Source organism: Tachypleus tridentatus, chromosome 7 (assembly GCF_004210375.1).
Source record: "Tachypleus tridentatus isolate NWPU-2018 chromosome 7, ASM421037v1, whole genome shotgun sequence".
NCBI classification, from domain to species: Eukaryota; Metazoa; Arthropoda; class Merostomata; order Xiphosura; family Limulidae; genus Tachypleus; species Tachypleus tridentatus.
In genome coordinates this window covers 162,368,116-162,385,507 of record NC_134831.1, presented here as the reverse complement: position 1 = coordinate 162,385,507, position 17,392 = coordinate 162,368,116, and the positions used below count along the sequence as shown (strand labels likewise).

Sequence of the window (17,392 nt, the reverse complement as noted above, 5' to 3'; positions counted from 1 at the left end):
TGCTGTTTTGGCGGTGTAATTAAATTACAACTGACTGGTATTCGAGGTGTAATTAAATAATAACTGACTGAAATTCGAGGTGTAATTAAAAAAATAACTGACTAGTATTCGAGGCGTATTTAAACAATGGCTGACTGGTATTCGAATTATAAGCTCTGATTTGAAATATGTTTTGAGAAATGAACTTCACAAGCCTTCCGTCTGGTCAACGGCTTCTAAGGTATTAAATTACAACTTGTATTGTTACGAAAAATTGGGGTGTCATTTCCAAATGAATTTATAACCGAAGTAGGAAATTTGAAGTGCACTATAAAGTATGCATGAACTCTACGTATATATAGATACGACATTAATACTTCAGATGAGAATAATCCTGGTGAAAGAACGGGAAGTTAGACGAACCAGTTTAAAGAAAATAATGGTTGGAGAGTTCGTAATAGAGATTTGTTTATTAGTAAACAAGATGTAGTGAACCGTTCCTTATTGCTCCATCTGGTGTTAAAATATGAGTATAAAGCAGGCGTTGTCGTGTTAACTAAGTCAGGCAGAGCCTTGAAACTGTCTATCTCTGTGACACATTCATCTTTAATTAATTGTAATTTTAAAACAATAATTAAATTTACCCAATAAAGACTGTCTGATTTGGGAAAAATAAGGTTTAAATACATCAGCAATATTAAAAAACAAAAAACGGTGATAATAGCACTGAGGATAAAGCCAGTTTGTTGAGAAAACAGATAGTGGAGTATATATCAAGCATCGTGGAATTTAATTGTTTTGACACTTAAAAAGGTGAAATTGATTTACAGCACTTCAAAGCCTTATTGTTAATAATTAAATAACTTTGTTGAAAGGTTCTGGTGAATATTGTAGAAACTAAACTACGTTTGGGAACGTGTTACATGCTAATATTATTAGTATAATCTGAACTGCAGAAGGTAAGTGAAAATAGGAAAACTGGGAGAACCATAGCCATTAACCATTATCGCTGAGCTCTATAAAATATTGTGTTGGCACAAAACCGTAGGGAAAAAGGCGGCGGGATTAAACAATAACAACAAAGTGTTCAAATTTATGATATTATTGTGCGCGTAATGGAACAGAATATGCGCAGTTCCATGATAAAGCAATGTGAGTCTAACTCGATTTTCACAGTATTTACTGGGTTCAGACGCCAGCTTATATTTTTAACGCTTTTTAGAAAATTTTTTTTTATTAGTATCACACGTAACACGAAGCAAATTTGTTCGGAAGAAAGAATATGCCAGTACAATTCTAATAATTAGACCTCAGGGTCTGAAATGTATAGAGTTTCATCTTACGTTTCTGTCTGTTTATTCATCCATCCACTCGCTTGTCTATCAGTATTTATACAACAATAATCTCTACGTCTACGTATTTGCCTGTATCTATCAGTTACAAATAAAGAACAATGTTTGGTAAAAAAAGAAAACTTAGAATATCATATAACATTGTGCTTATCTTCGAACTCACCACTACAGAAACTGAGTTTCGATAGCCCATTATGTAGCTTTGCGTACTTACAGTCATGTAAAAAAGTTAGGATACCCTATTAAAGCCTGTGTATTTTTGTAACATTTTTGTAAATTTCAACAATACTGAGAGATTATAAAAATATAACTAAACAATTAAAACTGAAGAAAATACTTTTTAAGATCTTCTGTAAATGTAATTCTACAAAAATGTATATTCTAACTGAGGAAAAAGTAAGGGCACACCACATTTATTCCCACTTAAAATGGCTCAACTCACACACAAATGTACACACCAGATGCACATGATTAGAAGATCGTAACTCAGCATTTTGAATGAGGCTTGCCCTATTTAAACCTCAGACATTTAGTTTGATGTGCTCCTGACTTTGAAGTGAGAGTGAGCACCATGGTCAGAGCAAAAAAAGAGCTGTCTGAGGCCTTCAAAAAGAAAATTCTAGCAGCTTATGAGTCTGGTAAGGGATTTAAAAAGATCCCAAAAGATTTTGAAATCAGCCATTCCACTGTCCGGAAAATAGTCAACAAGTAGAGGGCTTTCAAAACAGCTGCCAACATGCCCAGGTTTGGTCGTCCAAGCAAGTTTACCCCGAGAGCAGACCGCGAGATGCTAAAAGAGGTCTCTAAACACCCTAATATGTCATCACGGGACCTACAGCAGACTCTGGCTACTGTTGATGTGAAAGTGCATGCCTCTACAATCAGAAAGAGACAGCACAAGTTTAACTTGCATGGGAGGTGTGCAAGGAGGAAACCTTTGCTCTCTAAGAGAAACATCAAGGCCAGACTGAAGTTTGCCAGAGATAATGTAGACAAAGACTAGAACTTCTGGAATAATGTTCTTTGGACAGATGGGTCTAAAATTGAATTATTTGGACACAGGAAAAGAGAACAGATTTGGCGTAAACCAAATATAGCATTCCAGGAAAAGAACCTCATACCAACTGTGAAGCACGGAGGTGGAAGTGTCATGGTTTGGGGCTGTTTTGCTGCAGCAGGACCTGGACAGCTCACAATCATAGAATCCACCATGAATTATACTGTGTATCAGAGGGTGTTTGAGGAAAATGTGAGTCCATCTGTAAGAAAATTAAAACTGAAGCGGAACTGGACCCTGCAACACGACAATGACCCAAAACAGACCAATAAATCCACCAAGAACTGACTGAAAACTGAGAAATGGAGAGTCCTGGAATGGCCGATTCAAAGCCCAGATCTTAATCCCATTGAGATGATGTGGGGTGACTTGAAACGGGCTGTACATGCAAGAAACCCCTCACAGCTGAAAAAATTCTGCATTGAAGAGTGTGGCAAAGTTTCTTCAGACCGATGTCAGAGACTGGTAGATGGCTACAAGAAGCGTCTCACTGCAGTTATTTCAGCCAAAGGGGGTAACACTAGCTATTAGGGGGTAGGATGTCCTAACTTTTTCCTCAGTTAGAATATGCATTTTTGTAGAAGTACATGTACAGAAGATCTTTAAAAGTCTTTTCTTCAGTTTTAATTGTTTAGTTATATTCCTATAATCTCTCAGTATTGTTAAAATTGAGATTAAATACCTATATATCCAAAAATGTTACAAAAATACACAGGCTTTCATAGGGTCTCCTAACTTTTTCACATGACTGTAAATATAAACAAATAAACAAATGTACCACGAATCTTTACAGAAGCTTTACTACAACACATTACCACTGCGTGCTTTATCTATTATAAATGACCACTACAAGCTTTATCTATAATAAATTAATACCTCATGCTTTACCTGTTATAAGTGACCACTACATGGTTTATTTGTTATAAGTGACCACTACAAGATTTACCTGTAATAAATTACGATTATAAGCTTTATCTCTATTAAGAGACCACTATAATCTTTATCTTTAACATGCGATCACTTTAACATTTAATAACAATATAAAGACGGACAGATAACTTGTCCATTCAAAGATGATCTTAAAGTCTTGAGCAGGCATAGTTGACCATTGCACATTTATCGGGCTTCAATGAACTAACCGACACTAGGTTTACTTGTCTATTGACTGTTGAGGTTCCCCTCTCAAAGACTTAGGAAATATACAAGATTTAAAACAACAACAAAAACCTGTTCCCTATAGGTTCCTTTCGTTAGAAGAAAAACGCTATTGTAATACAACAAATCTGACACTTTCTTATTCAGCTTATATTAATGTGGGTAATGTCAATCGATTAAAAACAGTAGGATTACAAGCACCATGTTAGGCCTCTGATGATTTATGGCTGTGATAAATCATTAATTAATGTAAGTTTTTTGGTCAAGACAGTGAGAATAATTTTGGATACATCTTACCAAACCAATTATTCATATAAATTCCTAAAGAATATTTAAGCTTATCGAAATTCTACAGCAGTTAGCCTGATGAAGGCAGATTTAGATGCAATGACATGAGTTGTGCGGAGATACATAATTACCGGAGAAGCAATAGAAGTAGAAAAACAACAACCTATATATTCCGAAGACCCAAATACTGCTAATACACAAGCGTGTCTGTGTTAATTTATTTCTCTCGTATTCATTGGTGTTTTTTCTAGCATTTATATTTGGACAATAAAAAAGGCTAAACTTTAGCCTGTGTTTACTGACGACTATGGAAATCCTCCAACAAAGGCCAGGCAGAAAGTTAGTTTCTCAACATACGTGGTTGGACATACATATGTATATTAATTATTTATAAGAATCATATGAGAAGCGGTGTTGTGGGCGACGTGAGTATTGTCTACATGTCAGGTTTATGGCAAAATCTCAACCATTTGGCGGAGAAAACGTTTAACAATAAAGTAATATCCACCAATTAATACTAGGACATTAATGTAATTTGAGTTGCAAAAACGAAAAATCTGGAAATAATTGTCAAAAGCCTCAAATTATCACTTGGAATTACTAGTTTGGAAAATATGTACATAGGTGGGGAAACCTATCTGTAAATTTATCTGTTCATCTACATACTGCCTCCTAGCGGCACTGCAGTATGTCTGCGGATTCACACTGCGAGAAACTAGGTTTCGATAAACGTGGTAAGCACAGCACAGATAGCCCGTTATGTAGCTTTGTGCTTAAGTTCAAAACAAACAAACAAATCTATATCCTTGAAATGTTTCTCAGACGCAAAATTTCATAATGGGTTGTGTGTAATGTGTCCACCGTATGGATGGAACACAGAATTCTATGTTCTAAACCTTGAAACTTAACATTGACTCACTGCGAGAGATATTTATGTTGATTTTATATATATATATATACGTATATTTATCTATTTATATGAATAACTTTCCATTTCCATTTCCAGTCAATAGCAGCATTAATGGAAGGAATTAGGGTGTGGAAAGTTAGTTTTAATTTACACGCCTTAGCGAGAAACAAAATAATGCTTTTATTATTACTGTAAGCAAAATAGTCACGTAGGTTTTCATGTAATTAAAAGGGCTTTGTAAACGTTCAACCCTTCATCTCATTTTCCAGGAAGTGTAAAAACGTGATATTGTGTTGTACGGAACTTTAATATAAGTAAACAGAAAATTTATTGTTCATATTTGCATAAAATGACGCAACAGTTTCGCGAATTAAAATGAAATACTGACTAATTATCCAAGAAAAAAATCTTAATTTAATTTTTTTGTATCCATCAAATTCGATTTAATTTGAGCGTGCCATCATGAAAACCAATTCACTGGGTAATCATGTATGCTCGAAACGTCTTATCTCGCAAAACTAAAATTGTAGCTACGTGAGAACTGGCGTTATTTGACTATGCGAGACTTCATCAAGGCAGATAAGGTGATGGTCACCTGATGGTCTTAATTAGTATTTGTTTATACAGTTTCTATGAACTCTTTATGTATGAAATTTAGTCAATAGAATATATACATTATAACCATTGCAATTATTCATTTATTTATTAATTTAAATATAAATACAATTAGTAATAAGTGTAAAACCCAAAACTAATTACAAATTTCCTTTTTTTATGCGCTCAAGTGATAGAGAAATTAGCGATTATTTGCTGGGTAGTTGTTAAGATGCTTCATAGGCTATATACGTTGTGTCCATTGCATGGCTGAGCTTTCATTGTTAGCGTTAAAACTCCTCAACTTTACCTCTGAGTCGTAGTGTAGCGTATACCCCCCTAGTAGCACAGCCGTATATCTGCGAACTCACACCACTAGAAACCGGACTGCGATAGTGGTGCTGAATTTGTTTGTTTTAAATTTCGCGCAAAGCTACTAAAGGGCTATCTGCGCTAGCCGTCCCTAATTTAGCGGTGTAAGACTAGAGGGAGGGCAGCGAGTCATCACCACCCACCGCCAACTCTTAGGCTACTCTTTTACCAACGAATAGTGGGATTGACCGTAATATTATAACGCCCTCATGGCTGAAAGGGTGAGCATGTTTGGTGCGACCGGGATTCGAAACCGCATCCCTCGGATTACGAGTCGAACGCCTTAACACGCTTTGCCATGCCGGGCAACCCGTGGTGAACAAAGCAGATATAACACATTGTGTTGCTTTGTACCTACATTTAAACAATTAAAGTTGTTTTATCATAATCGTTTTACTTTATACGAATTTAGCTAGAAAAAATTGCATCTTTTCTTATTTCATATGACCGTGATATTTGGAAACGGGTAATGAAAGTTTGTTAAATGAGATATGTATAATGTTTTGACAAAATTTTGAAAACATTAATTATAAGAAAAAGACATGTCCAAAAGTTGTATATTTTTAATAAAGTTTCTGTTATTACCCATTCAAGCCGTCTCCAAACTGTATTGCCCCAACCCAGTGGCACAGCGATATATTTGCAAATTTACAATGTTATAATTCGAGTTTCAATACCCCTGGTAGGCAGAGCATAAATAGCCCATTGTGTAACTTTATGCTTAATTACAAACTACAACATCAACGAAACTTTATTTTCTAAAATTGGGTTCGTTGTCATCAGATTCTAATCATCGTTTTGTTTAATTTGTCTTTGTATGTGTATTTCAAGAAATGTTTCGAACTTTTATTCAAATATAAAGTTAAACATAACACAAGCGCCCAGTGGCACAGTGGTACGTCTGCAAACTCACAACGCTAGAAACCAAGTTTCGATACACTTGGTGGGCAGAGCATAGATAATCCTCTGAAAGGTTTTGATCTCCCGAATCCCAAGTTCTAATTAGGGCCTAAATTGATCAAGAGATGACGGAACTATGAGCTAAACGTTTGTAATTAAAAATATGAATTTATAGACATTCTATGAGCCACAGTGTTGTAGTTGAAAATACCTCCTAGTAGTTCAGCGGTATCTCTGTACGCTTATGACTCTAAAAATCGTGTGTTAATACTCCAAACATATCTAACAACACTTGAAAAATAAACCAATGAATATTGTTTATAATTTAATACACTCTTTGTAACTGTAAGAGTGTAATGTTAAGAAACGGAGAAGTTTATATCGATTGTTTCATTGTACAAGTACACTCGCTGTTATCCATATTTTCATCTATATTTCCGATTAAATGTTCGGCTAACTTAGACGATATATGTCAGTCCTAAGTCCGTAAGCTAATCTAATAGTAAATAAATAAGAAAAGTTAGTAGTGTTGATGAAACGAACATATTAATTTTTTAATAGTCACTCTTTAATAACTAAAGAGTGATTTTTGTTTTGAATTTCGAGCAAAGCTACACGAGAGATATCTACGCTAACCGTCCCTAATTTAGCAGTGTAAGACTAGAGGGAAGGTAACTAGTCTTCACCACCCACCACCAACTCTTGGGTTACTTTTTTTAACCCCGAAAAGTAGGACTGACTGTTACGTTTTGACGCCATCAAGGCTGAAAAATCAATCATGGTTAGTGTTACAGGGGTTCTAACCTGTGACCCTTAGTTAATCAGTCGAGTGCTTTAACCATATGGCCATGCAGGACCGTTAATTGTTGGAAGCAATGAAGATGTTTTTTACTTTAGTTTCAGCGTTATTATCACTACAGGTAAACTTTACGTTATTTTATAGACGCTTGACTTAATTAATTACGAATTAATAATGAAGGAGATAGTTTTAAAACAAATATGTTTAATCCAATAGAATAGATTTAACTTTCAATTAAACTTTGTTTTTTTAATAAAACGATACTAAGTAAATAGTTGAAAATATTAATTTTTTTCAAACTTTTATAAAACGAAGTTCCAAGATGTTTTTAAAGTATTCAATAACGTAGGTTGCTAATGTTATGGAAATGTGTCAGTATATCACTATGGAAACATTTCAATAAGACACAAATGTTGTTATGGAAGCGTATCAATAGATCATTTATGTTGTTATTGGAATTTATCAATATATCGCTCATGTTGTTATGGAAACTTACAAATAGATCGTTAATGTTGCTATAGAAACGTTATGCTGATGCTAAAAGCTTGCCATCAGGTATCCAGTGTTGTTATGGGAACTTGCAAACACGGACTAGTGTTGTAGAAATCTACCAACAGATGGCTAATTATATTGTATACATTTAACAAAAGGTAGTTCGTCCTATTGTGATGTTGGTTTATTTCAGTGGTTTCCAACCTTTTTTATGCCCCGCATCCCTAAAAAAATTTAATATGTTCTCACACCCCTCACAGTAATTATTTATTTAAGAATAAATGTGAAGGTGGCCAAAACAAATTTTTATAATTAGTTTTTAATGATATATAAACAAAAACGAAACATTTGGAAAAGAAAAAATATTACAACAAACTAAAAGTTGCATAAACCCTACATAGCCTACAAAAATAAATTTTCATCTATGCATGAAATGAAATTTCTTTCAATTTGAAATGTTCAAATGTTCATAAAAAAGTTTTTCAAAGCGTGGAACTTTGTTGATGATAGCAATCCGCAAGTCTCCCTGTACACCCAAGCGGTGGAACTTTGTTGATGATAGCAATCCGCAAGTCTCCCTGTACACCCAAGCGATTTCTAGATTTTGTCTTGATTGACAAAAGGGCACTGAATCCAAACTCGCATAAGTATGTCGTCGCGAATGGGATGAGCACATTTAGTGCTTTTGCACAAAGTCTTGGAAACACGTCCATTGCCGAACACCAATATTGTTGTAAAGTTTTGCTTTCAAACTGCATTTCAAGAACTCGATTTGTGCGCAGTTCAATAAGATCTTCCTTCAGTTCTTCATCATCCGACATATCATCCAAATTGAAGGAGTATGGATTCATAATCCATTCTTCAGAAGTTTCCAGTTCTCCTCCAAAATATCCATCAAATGACTTTGATAGTATTTCCAAATGATCTACAATTTCTTCACACACACATGGAATTGGGGACTCATCCTTACCCACCATTTCTTCGAGTGATGGAAAATTTGAAAGATTCCCTCTTTTAACTCGTCGACACCAAAGATGTAACTTTTCTTTGAAAGCATTTAACTTTTCACAGTATTTCAATATGTTTATGTTTTTCCTTGAAGAGATACACTCAGTTCATTTATACGACTGAAAATTTCGCTCAAATAGGCTAGCATTTGGTTGAATTCTTGTGATTCTATTTTCCGGGCAGATCATAGTCACGTTCCTGAAAGTTTTGACTTCTTCTCGCAGTTCAAAGAAGCGCGTTAAAGCTCTCTCACGTGACAGCCAGCGGACTTCTGTGTGGAAAAGCAAAACTGATTGCTCACTTCCAAAATCTTCATAAAGCGACTTGAAGATGCAGTGGTTCAGAGCGCGATCCCTAATCTAGTTGATGGTCTTCACAGAAGTGTCAAGGACCTTTCTTAACTTTTTTTAACACACAGAACCAATAATTTGGATATCTAAATCATATTTCGCAAAGAAATCCCTCACACACTGGAAAACATCTTTCCATTTTGTTGTTGTTTTCAGATCTTCACACTGGGGTTTTTGAAGATCCTCGGTTGTTCCAATGCAAGTGAAACCAAACTTCACATAATCATCATTCCATTTCCTTTTCTTTGACATAATGAAGTTTTTTGGCACGAACTCAGAATCAACAATGCACTGACTACCATAGCATCACGCATGGGTTCTAGAACATTCTCAAATATACGTCACATGACGTCATCGATTAATTCTAGATAATTCTGGAAGTTTCTCGAGTCATGATCACGTAAATACATAACATAAGTAAGTTATAGACACTTTGAGACGGCGTTCACGAACGTAACCAAACTAGTTGTGCCGAGTATTTAGGTCACGTTGACGTTTCGTGTTTTGTTTGTTTACAGTTGTACATTAAGACTTCAATCTGCGCTGGTGACGATAGAAACGATAGTTAAAAAAGCTACGTCTGTAAGAAGAAAAATAATAAATAAAAATCGATCGTAATTTTTGTATAGGACAGTACCGTTAATATAAACAAAAAAAAAACTGAAATGTTATCTCGCACCCCTTAAAACGCTATCTTGCACCCCCAAGGGTTGCGAGCATCCCTGGTTGGGAACCATTGGTTTATTTGATATATCAAGCACAAAGCAACACAGTAGACTATCTGTTATGTGATTATCACAGATCATATCGAAATCTCTTTTAGCGTTATCAGCCTTCAGACTTATCAATAAATTTACTGTTCGAAAAAGCCAAATTGAATCTACCTTAATCATATAATTCTAATATTTTCTGTGATAATACAAACACGACCTTATTATTATATATTTTGCATAATTCGAATTGATTAGCATGTTACTTATTTTACAGAGCAATTTTTAGTTTATTTGGAATGTTGTGTTTTCTTCGATGTATATCTGTATAATGTTTTTTATAGTGTACTTTGCGTATTGTTTTTTATTTAGTGTCTTAGAAAATTGTGTTTTAATATATTTAAGGTATTGTGTTTTTAATGTATTTAGAGTATGTTTTGTATTTAGTGTATTGTGTATTGTTTTTTGTTTTCTATACTTAGAGTATTGTGTTTTGTTTAATGTATTTACAGTATTGTATTTTGTTCAGTATCTTTATCTGTTAATAAACAGATCTTAACATTTTCTTGACATAAATAGATAGAAACATATACAATTCATACAGAGGAATAATTAACTAGTATTTCGTTAAAACTAAGCAGCATCTGGTGCTCCTTTATCATCATCTGAGACTGTTCAGTCTTCACCTTAAACACCAGGTTCATTCTTAAATTATAAGAAATGATTTATCAGATATAACAATAGCATGGGCCCGGCACGGCCAGGTGGGTTAAGGCGTTCGACTCGTAATCTTATGGTCGTGAATTCGAATCCTCGTCGCACCAAACATGCTCGCCCTTCAGCTTTGGGGACGTTATAAGGTGGCGGTCAATCCCACGATTCGTTGGTAAAAGAGTAGCCCAAGAGTTGGCGGTATGTGGTAATGGCTAGCTGCCTTCCCTCTAGTCTTACACTGCTAAATTAGGGACGGCTAGCGCAGATAGCCCTCGAGTAGCTTTGCGCGAAATTCAAAACAAACAAACACGAGAGTAGGGGTATTGCTCAAATTACTTTAAATAAACATTTATTTTCTTATGATCTGAGCTTGTGAACAAATGAAACAATAAATATTGCAAGGAAGGTATATGTATATGCGTAGTTTCATGAACATACTTCCCGAGGCTTCACTTAATTGGTAAAAGTATAAAAAGAAAAGTCTGATAGATTAATAGAGAAACGAAATAGAGACAAACACGTATATCTTTCCGCCTAAGTTTAATAGTTCCAAATATAAATAATAGGACAGTGACATAATGGACCATCTGGCGAACACGGGTGTAGGTGCTTATATTTATGTAAGTTTTTAAATTCCAGAGCCAAGTATGCGAGGTTAATTAAACCTGGATTTCTATAAGATATCTTTACATCATCACAAGACGGGCAATAAACCGGCTCTCACGAGAGCGGCTTTCTTTAAAAACCATAGGTCAATTAGACAACCATCTGGGCGATTTGGTTGTTTTAATTACGATAAGAAGAGAAGCTTACACGAAAAGGGATGGGCGACAAAAAGGTGTAGTTAATTACACGACTGCCCCTAGTTTTGATAAAGTAACTACAACGTATGATAGTAACACTTACGCTTGTCTTAAAAGAAAGCATCCTTTCCCGCACTTTTACCTTTTTTTTTTTTTTACAGTCTCTCTATTTCGTTCAGGCGACCTACAGAACATGGTTTTTTAAAACACTTCTTTATTAAACAAGAAACTCTTGAGCGACGTAATGATAGCTTATGTAACTTTTAAAGTCTTTTGGTTTTTTAACTGGACAGAATGAAAAACCAGGCCATGTTTAACTATATTCAAACCGTACATTTCCAAAGAAATTCAAAATAATTGTATTCTGCGAAATAACACAAAGTTAACCTGACATATTACATTAGTCTTGTTACTCCTATTGTAATCCAAGCTAGTTTAATGTTATTAGCTTTTATGGTTTAGGCATAAATAAAGAAACAAAACACTCGATTAATAACCATTCTTATTTTAACTTACCCGTTTAACTTATCTAGTCTCTCTCTTTATTGTTTTACTTTAACTAATCTCCCACTTTATTGTTTTAGCTCAACTAGTCTCTCTCCTTGTTGTTTTACTTTAACTAATCTCTCAGTTTACTGTTTTAACTTATCTAGTCTCTCTCTTTATTGTTTTACTTTAACTATTCTCCCACTTTATTGTTTTAGCTCAACTAGTCTCTCTCCTTATTGTTTTACTTTAACTAATCTCCCACTTTATTGTTTTAGCTCAACTAGTCTCTCTCCTTATTGTTTTACTTTAACTAATCTCCCAGTTTACTGTTTTAACTCAACTAGTCCCTCTCTTTATTGTTTTACTTTAACTAATCTCCCACTTTATTGTTTTAGCTCAACTAGTCTCTCTCCTTATTGTTTAACTTTAACTAATCTCCCAGTTTACTGTTTTAACTCAACTAGTCCCTCTCCTTATTGTTCAGGCGTTCGTTTATAATGGTAAACAGTACTATTTAAACGTATGTATCGCCCCTGTATAGATATCATATATACACAGAGAGAATTAAATTGAAGTATACAATCACAAACCAGAATCGAAAATCCAATCAAGAAAGATACCAAACGATTTTACCAATAAGTCTATATAGTTGAAGCGATAAAAGTACTTGTGGAAAATCAAGAAAATTCAGTATTAAACTGGTACACATTGAACATGCACGAGCTTTCCTCCTACACGCATGGCCATGGGGAGAAAAAAAAAGGTCTCGGGTTTGATATTATCTGATGGTAATACTTATACCTAAATAAAACGTCATAACAAAAAAGCAGTAATAAAAAATTATCTCTAGCTTGATGAAGGACGATTGAAATGACATATTCATTTCTGGTTAGGTTATTTGATTGTTTGTTCTTGTTGAATTTTTTAGATCATCGCCATTACCTCACAGCGTACGCATGTGAGGGGTCATATATGAACATCTCTTGCGAAACAGGTCAACTGATTCATCTGATCCGAGCGAATTATGGGCGTTTCAGTATAACCATCTGTAATGAAGAAGGTTCTCTAGACTGGAGCGTAAACTGCGGTTCTCTATCGTCTTCCTACCAGACTATTAAGGAAAAGTAAGGAATATTTCGCCAGTAACTTGATTTTTTCTTTTTACTTAGTTAATAAAAGTAAGGAATATTTCGCCAGTAACTTGATTTTTTTCTTCTTACTTAGTTAATAAAAGTAAGGAATATTTCGCCAGTAACTTGATTTTTTTCTTCTTACTTAGTTAATAAAAGTAAGGAATATTTTGCCAGTAACTTGATTTTTTTCTTCTTACTTAGTTAATAAAAGAAAGAAATATTTCGCCAGTAACTTGATTTTTTTCTTCTTACTTAGTTAATAAAAGTAAGGAATATTTCGCCAGTAACTTGATTTTTTTCTTCTTACTTAGTTAATAAAAGTAAGGAATATTTCGCCAGTAACTTGATTTTTTCTTCTTACTTAGTTAATAAAAGTAAGGAATATTTTGCCAGTAACTTGATTTTTTCTTCTTACTTAGTTAATAAAAGTAAGGAATATTTTGCGAGTAACTTGATTTTTGTCTTCTTACTTAGTTAATATTTTGGCATTTAATAATTTCATTCGGAATGACACCGTATGTGACACGAGGTCTAAACGGCAAAGTTATAGATGTTAAAATATAGGCTCAGCTGTTCCTAATGGTTATCCGATAATTAGAAAAGGGCAGTCAATCAGTGGCTTACACTGCCACTCTTAACAGAACAGTGTCACTTTTATAGGGCGCCCACAAGTTGGTGGCGCACGGCGTGTTCACTGGTATATTGGGGATCCAAACCTTAGACCTCTACTAAACCATACTAGACCCATTGAACAAATAAATGGAGTATGCTTGTTTGTTTGAAGTTAAGTACAAAGCAACACAATGGGCTATCTGTGGTCTGCCAACCATGGGTATCGAAACCCGGGTTCTAAAGCTGTAAATCTGCGGACATACCACTGTGTCACGGGGGGTTAAACAGAGTATGAACTACTGTTTTACTTAATTACCCAAGAACGGTAAGGATGTCGCAAACTGTCACCTACAATCATTAAAGAAAACTTATGTATGAAATATATATTGTGTTTCTTTTTTATACATTGTAAAGCATCATAAGCAATAGGAAGTGTATGAATAACAATAGGGATTTTATTGTATTTATTGGTCGTAAAATATGCAGCATTGAAAGCAACACTTCAATGAGTAACCTGTAAACTGACCAATTAAGAAAGCGTAACCTGCCATTATCCCCTTTAGTTGCCGCCCCCAGCGACACAGCAGTATGTCTGCGGACATACAATGCAAGAAACTGGGTTTCGATATCCGTTGTGAGAAGAGCATAGATAGCTCATTGTGTATCTTTCTGCTTAACTTGAAACAAACCAAACTACATAAGTGGCCTAAAAACAAAAGGTTGTTAGAAAAATGGATTTCTATTGAAATGTTAATTTTTTTATCTCACAGAAATTGTTTGCTAGTGTATTTATATGCAATTATAATTTTTAAACGGGAATATAAAAAGTGCATCTTTATTTGTGTCGCATTGTTAGCTCATTTACAACACATTAGTTGCGACTTAGAGAAGGTTTCTATTAATTCCAAATACTTTATCTGAATTCATTAGAAGAGACAACTCTACCAAATCAACTCTGATTGTATCTTTACATTCATCTATCTGCATTCCTGAATAAACGGTATCTCCAACACTTTCGAGAGTTACTGGCTTTACTCATTTTCCTTTCAGTGTTAAACATTTTTACACATCTTTAACAAATGGCATATTTTTATTCCTTTTTGCGTTATTTATGTAAATATTTTTTTTATCCATTTCAGTTTGATTTTCATTCTCAGTTACATACAGAAAGCCCTAACAACTGAAACGTAAGCACGTCAATATATGGAACAGATCTCACTAAGAAACCCTCGTGTGAACTTAAGTGTCACATCTTTTACTTTTCCCTTATTTTTTTTTTATCTCTAACAATTATATTGGAGCTTCTTGTTAGTGTATATACCTCGTTTGAAAACGAGAAATTGCGTTTTTCTGATGAATTGCAAATCTAGCCTACGGTATGCGACGAAACTAATTTGTTTATAGAACAGCTGACATCTGAATATCTGTTGAAAACTCATATGGTTCAGACATGGCCTAGTTTTGTGTTGAACATATTCCGTACTTTCAACTGTGGGGGCGTTATAGCTGTGACAGTTAATTCCATTAAACGGTTAGGAGTAACCGCTTAGGCGATGTTGGTGGTGGTGGTGGTGGGGAGACTGACCCGTTGTTCTCTCTCTTGTCGTCTTTTCTAAATTTGGAATGGCTGTGCCTAAATGCTAAACTAATGTCCCATAAGGTGGAGTTCAAGTTGAAAATAAGAAACGTGTGTACTTATATTCTATACCTTGTGAAACATATTTGTATATCGAAGTTACTAACACAGATATTCTTTACAGATGAACATTTATGTAACTTTAAAATTATACACACCCAGCAAGAGCCTTGAACGGCCATGCTTCACTAATGGGAAATTTTAGCAATCTCTGAACTCTGATGGGATAATAAATCAAAACGTCAGGACTGATCATGCTCAGGAGGTCACGTGCTTGCCTGAATCCTCATATTTCACTTTTTATATCACCAAGCCTTGAACACGAAACCTTTTAATTTTCAGCTAATAATAAGATACTTTCTTAGTAAGAGCTAGAGACTGCAGAACTAATACATTTCTCTGTCACTGACATTAAGAAAATCGTTTCGACAATAAATTATCGTAAACTTTAATATGGTTTTTCTTGTTTGAATGTTCACGCATGGATATGAAAAACAGAATAGTTTTATAAAGTTATAATTTCTACGTGATAGAACATTTCTCTGTTCAGAAGTAATTTTCAAACTAACTTACAAAGTGCCTGGAGCCATGTTTTATGTATGTTTATATACAATTTACTGATATAAATCCTTACCGTGTTTAGTTTGATTTAAACAGATTTGCTTATTTTACTACTATCATGCATAAGAGATTGTTTATAAATTGCATAATTCGCTTTTAAAAACGTAAATAAGCAAAAGGTCACGATGCGCACTTTGTTACTTCATGAGAAAAAGTTGTTGTTAAGCGAGGTCTTTTAGATGTTATCAATTATTTTAGGTGTTTTTTTTAATATTGAATCTAAGAACCGGCAAAAAACAAACCTGTCGGCCATTAGTAGCCATGAAGATGTGTATTAGGATTAGTAGACAGGTACGTACACTATACATGTACATATATATTAATTAGTTTACCCTACAAGAAGTCACTGTCGAATATTTGGGTTATGTGACCTCGAGATGAGGTTAAAAACTACCAAAAATAAGAGGATTAAATTATTGCATAGACTTGAACCGAATTATAAAATAACCCCTTTCAATCCGGGATGTCCCTGTGTCACTTTAATGACCATAGACATTTTGTCCGCAGCCCGTGTCGCTTTTCTCATGGTTATGGCTTCGACTCGTGAACTGTGGGTTTCGAGTTCGAATCCCATCACCGAACATGATCGCCTTTTCAATCACTGTGGAGGGGCATTATAATATAACGGTCGACTCCATTTTAGTTGGTAAAAGCTCATTCCAAGACTTGGCGGTGGGTTATCTTGATTAACTGCCTTAACTCAAGTCTATCTCTTCTAATTAGGAACAGCCTGCACATATATTTCTCGAGCAGCTTGGCGCGAGATTCCAAGAATACAAAAACAAAGAAAAGGCGTCTTCCTTCCTTCTTTATATGTGTTAGTTTGATGTGCATTCTAGTTTTATTAAAGAACTTTACGTGCTTCCTGCTGAATGCTGTTCTGGAGATTATTATTGTTGTATGCCTCGCTAATGAACTTTCAATTTATTGTATAAATTCATTGTTCTTCCTCACAAATACCTTGGTCTCGCGCCGATATAATTATTGTTTTGTGCCGAATAACATTAATTTTATTAATGTCAGAACACAGCAAGCCCTCAATCTCTCTTCCCCTGCTGGCGCAGTGTTAACTCTGAGGTCTTATAATGCTAAAGTCGGGTTCTGATATTGGTGATGGGTAGAATACAGATAACCCATTGTTTAGGCTTGTGCTTAACAACAAAGTAAAACAAACAAACAGAAATACTAAATTAGATCATTTAATTTTTCTCGCAGATACTAGACGCTATTTAGAAAATTTAAACTAAGTTTCTTGTGATTCAATTAATTAATTCTACCGACAGTACGTAAAGCATCGTATATATACAAGCAACACCTTCCAAGTCACATAAAAAACACATGAAACTCAATACAATCAAAAGCCTTGAATTTAGGTTGATTATCACTCATTTTTAACTGTTTACTAATTGGTTGAAAAC

At 34.6% G+C, this 17,392-nt stretch overlaps 1 protein-coding gene across 4 annotated transcripts in view; it reads left to right on the top strand.

Moving 5' to 3' along the window:
* Positions 1 to 17,392, top strand: part of LOC143257070 (latrophilin Cirl-like) — a 100,580-nt gene that overhangs the window by 32,835 nt on the left and 50,353 nt on the right. For all 4 annotated transcript variants that reach the window (XM_076515224.1, XM_076515222.1, XM_076515223.1 and 1 more), the window contains one exon: positions 12,901 to 13,096. In XM_076515224.1, coding sequence (XP_076371339.1) covers positions 12,901 to 13,096 — 196 coding nt within the window. The remainder of the gene's footprint in view (positions 1 to 12,900; positions 13,097 to 17,392) is intronic.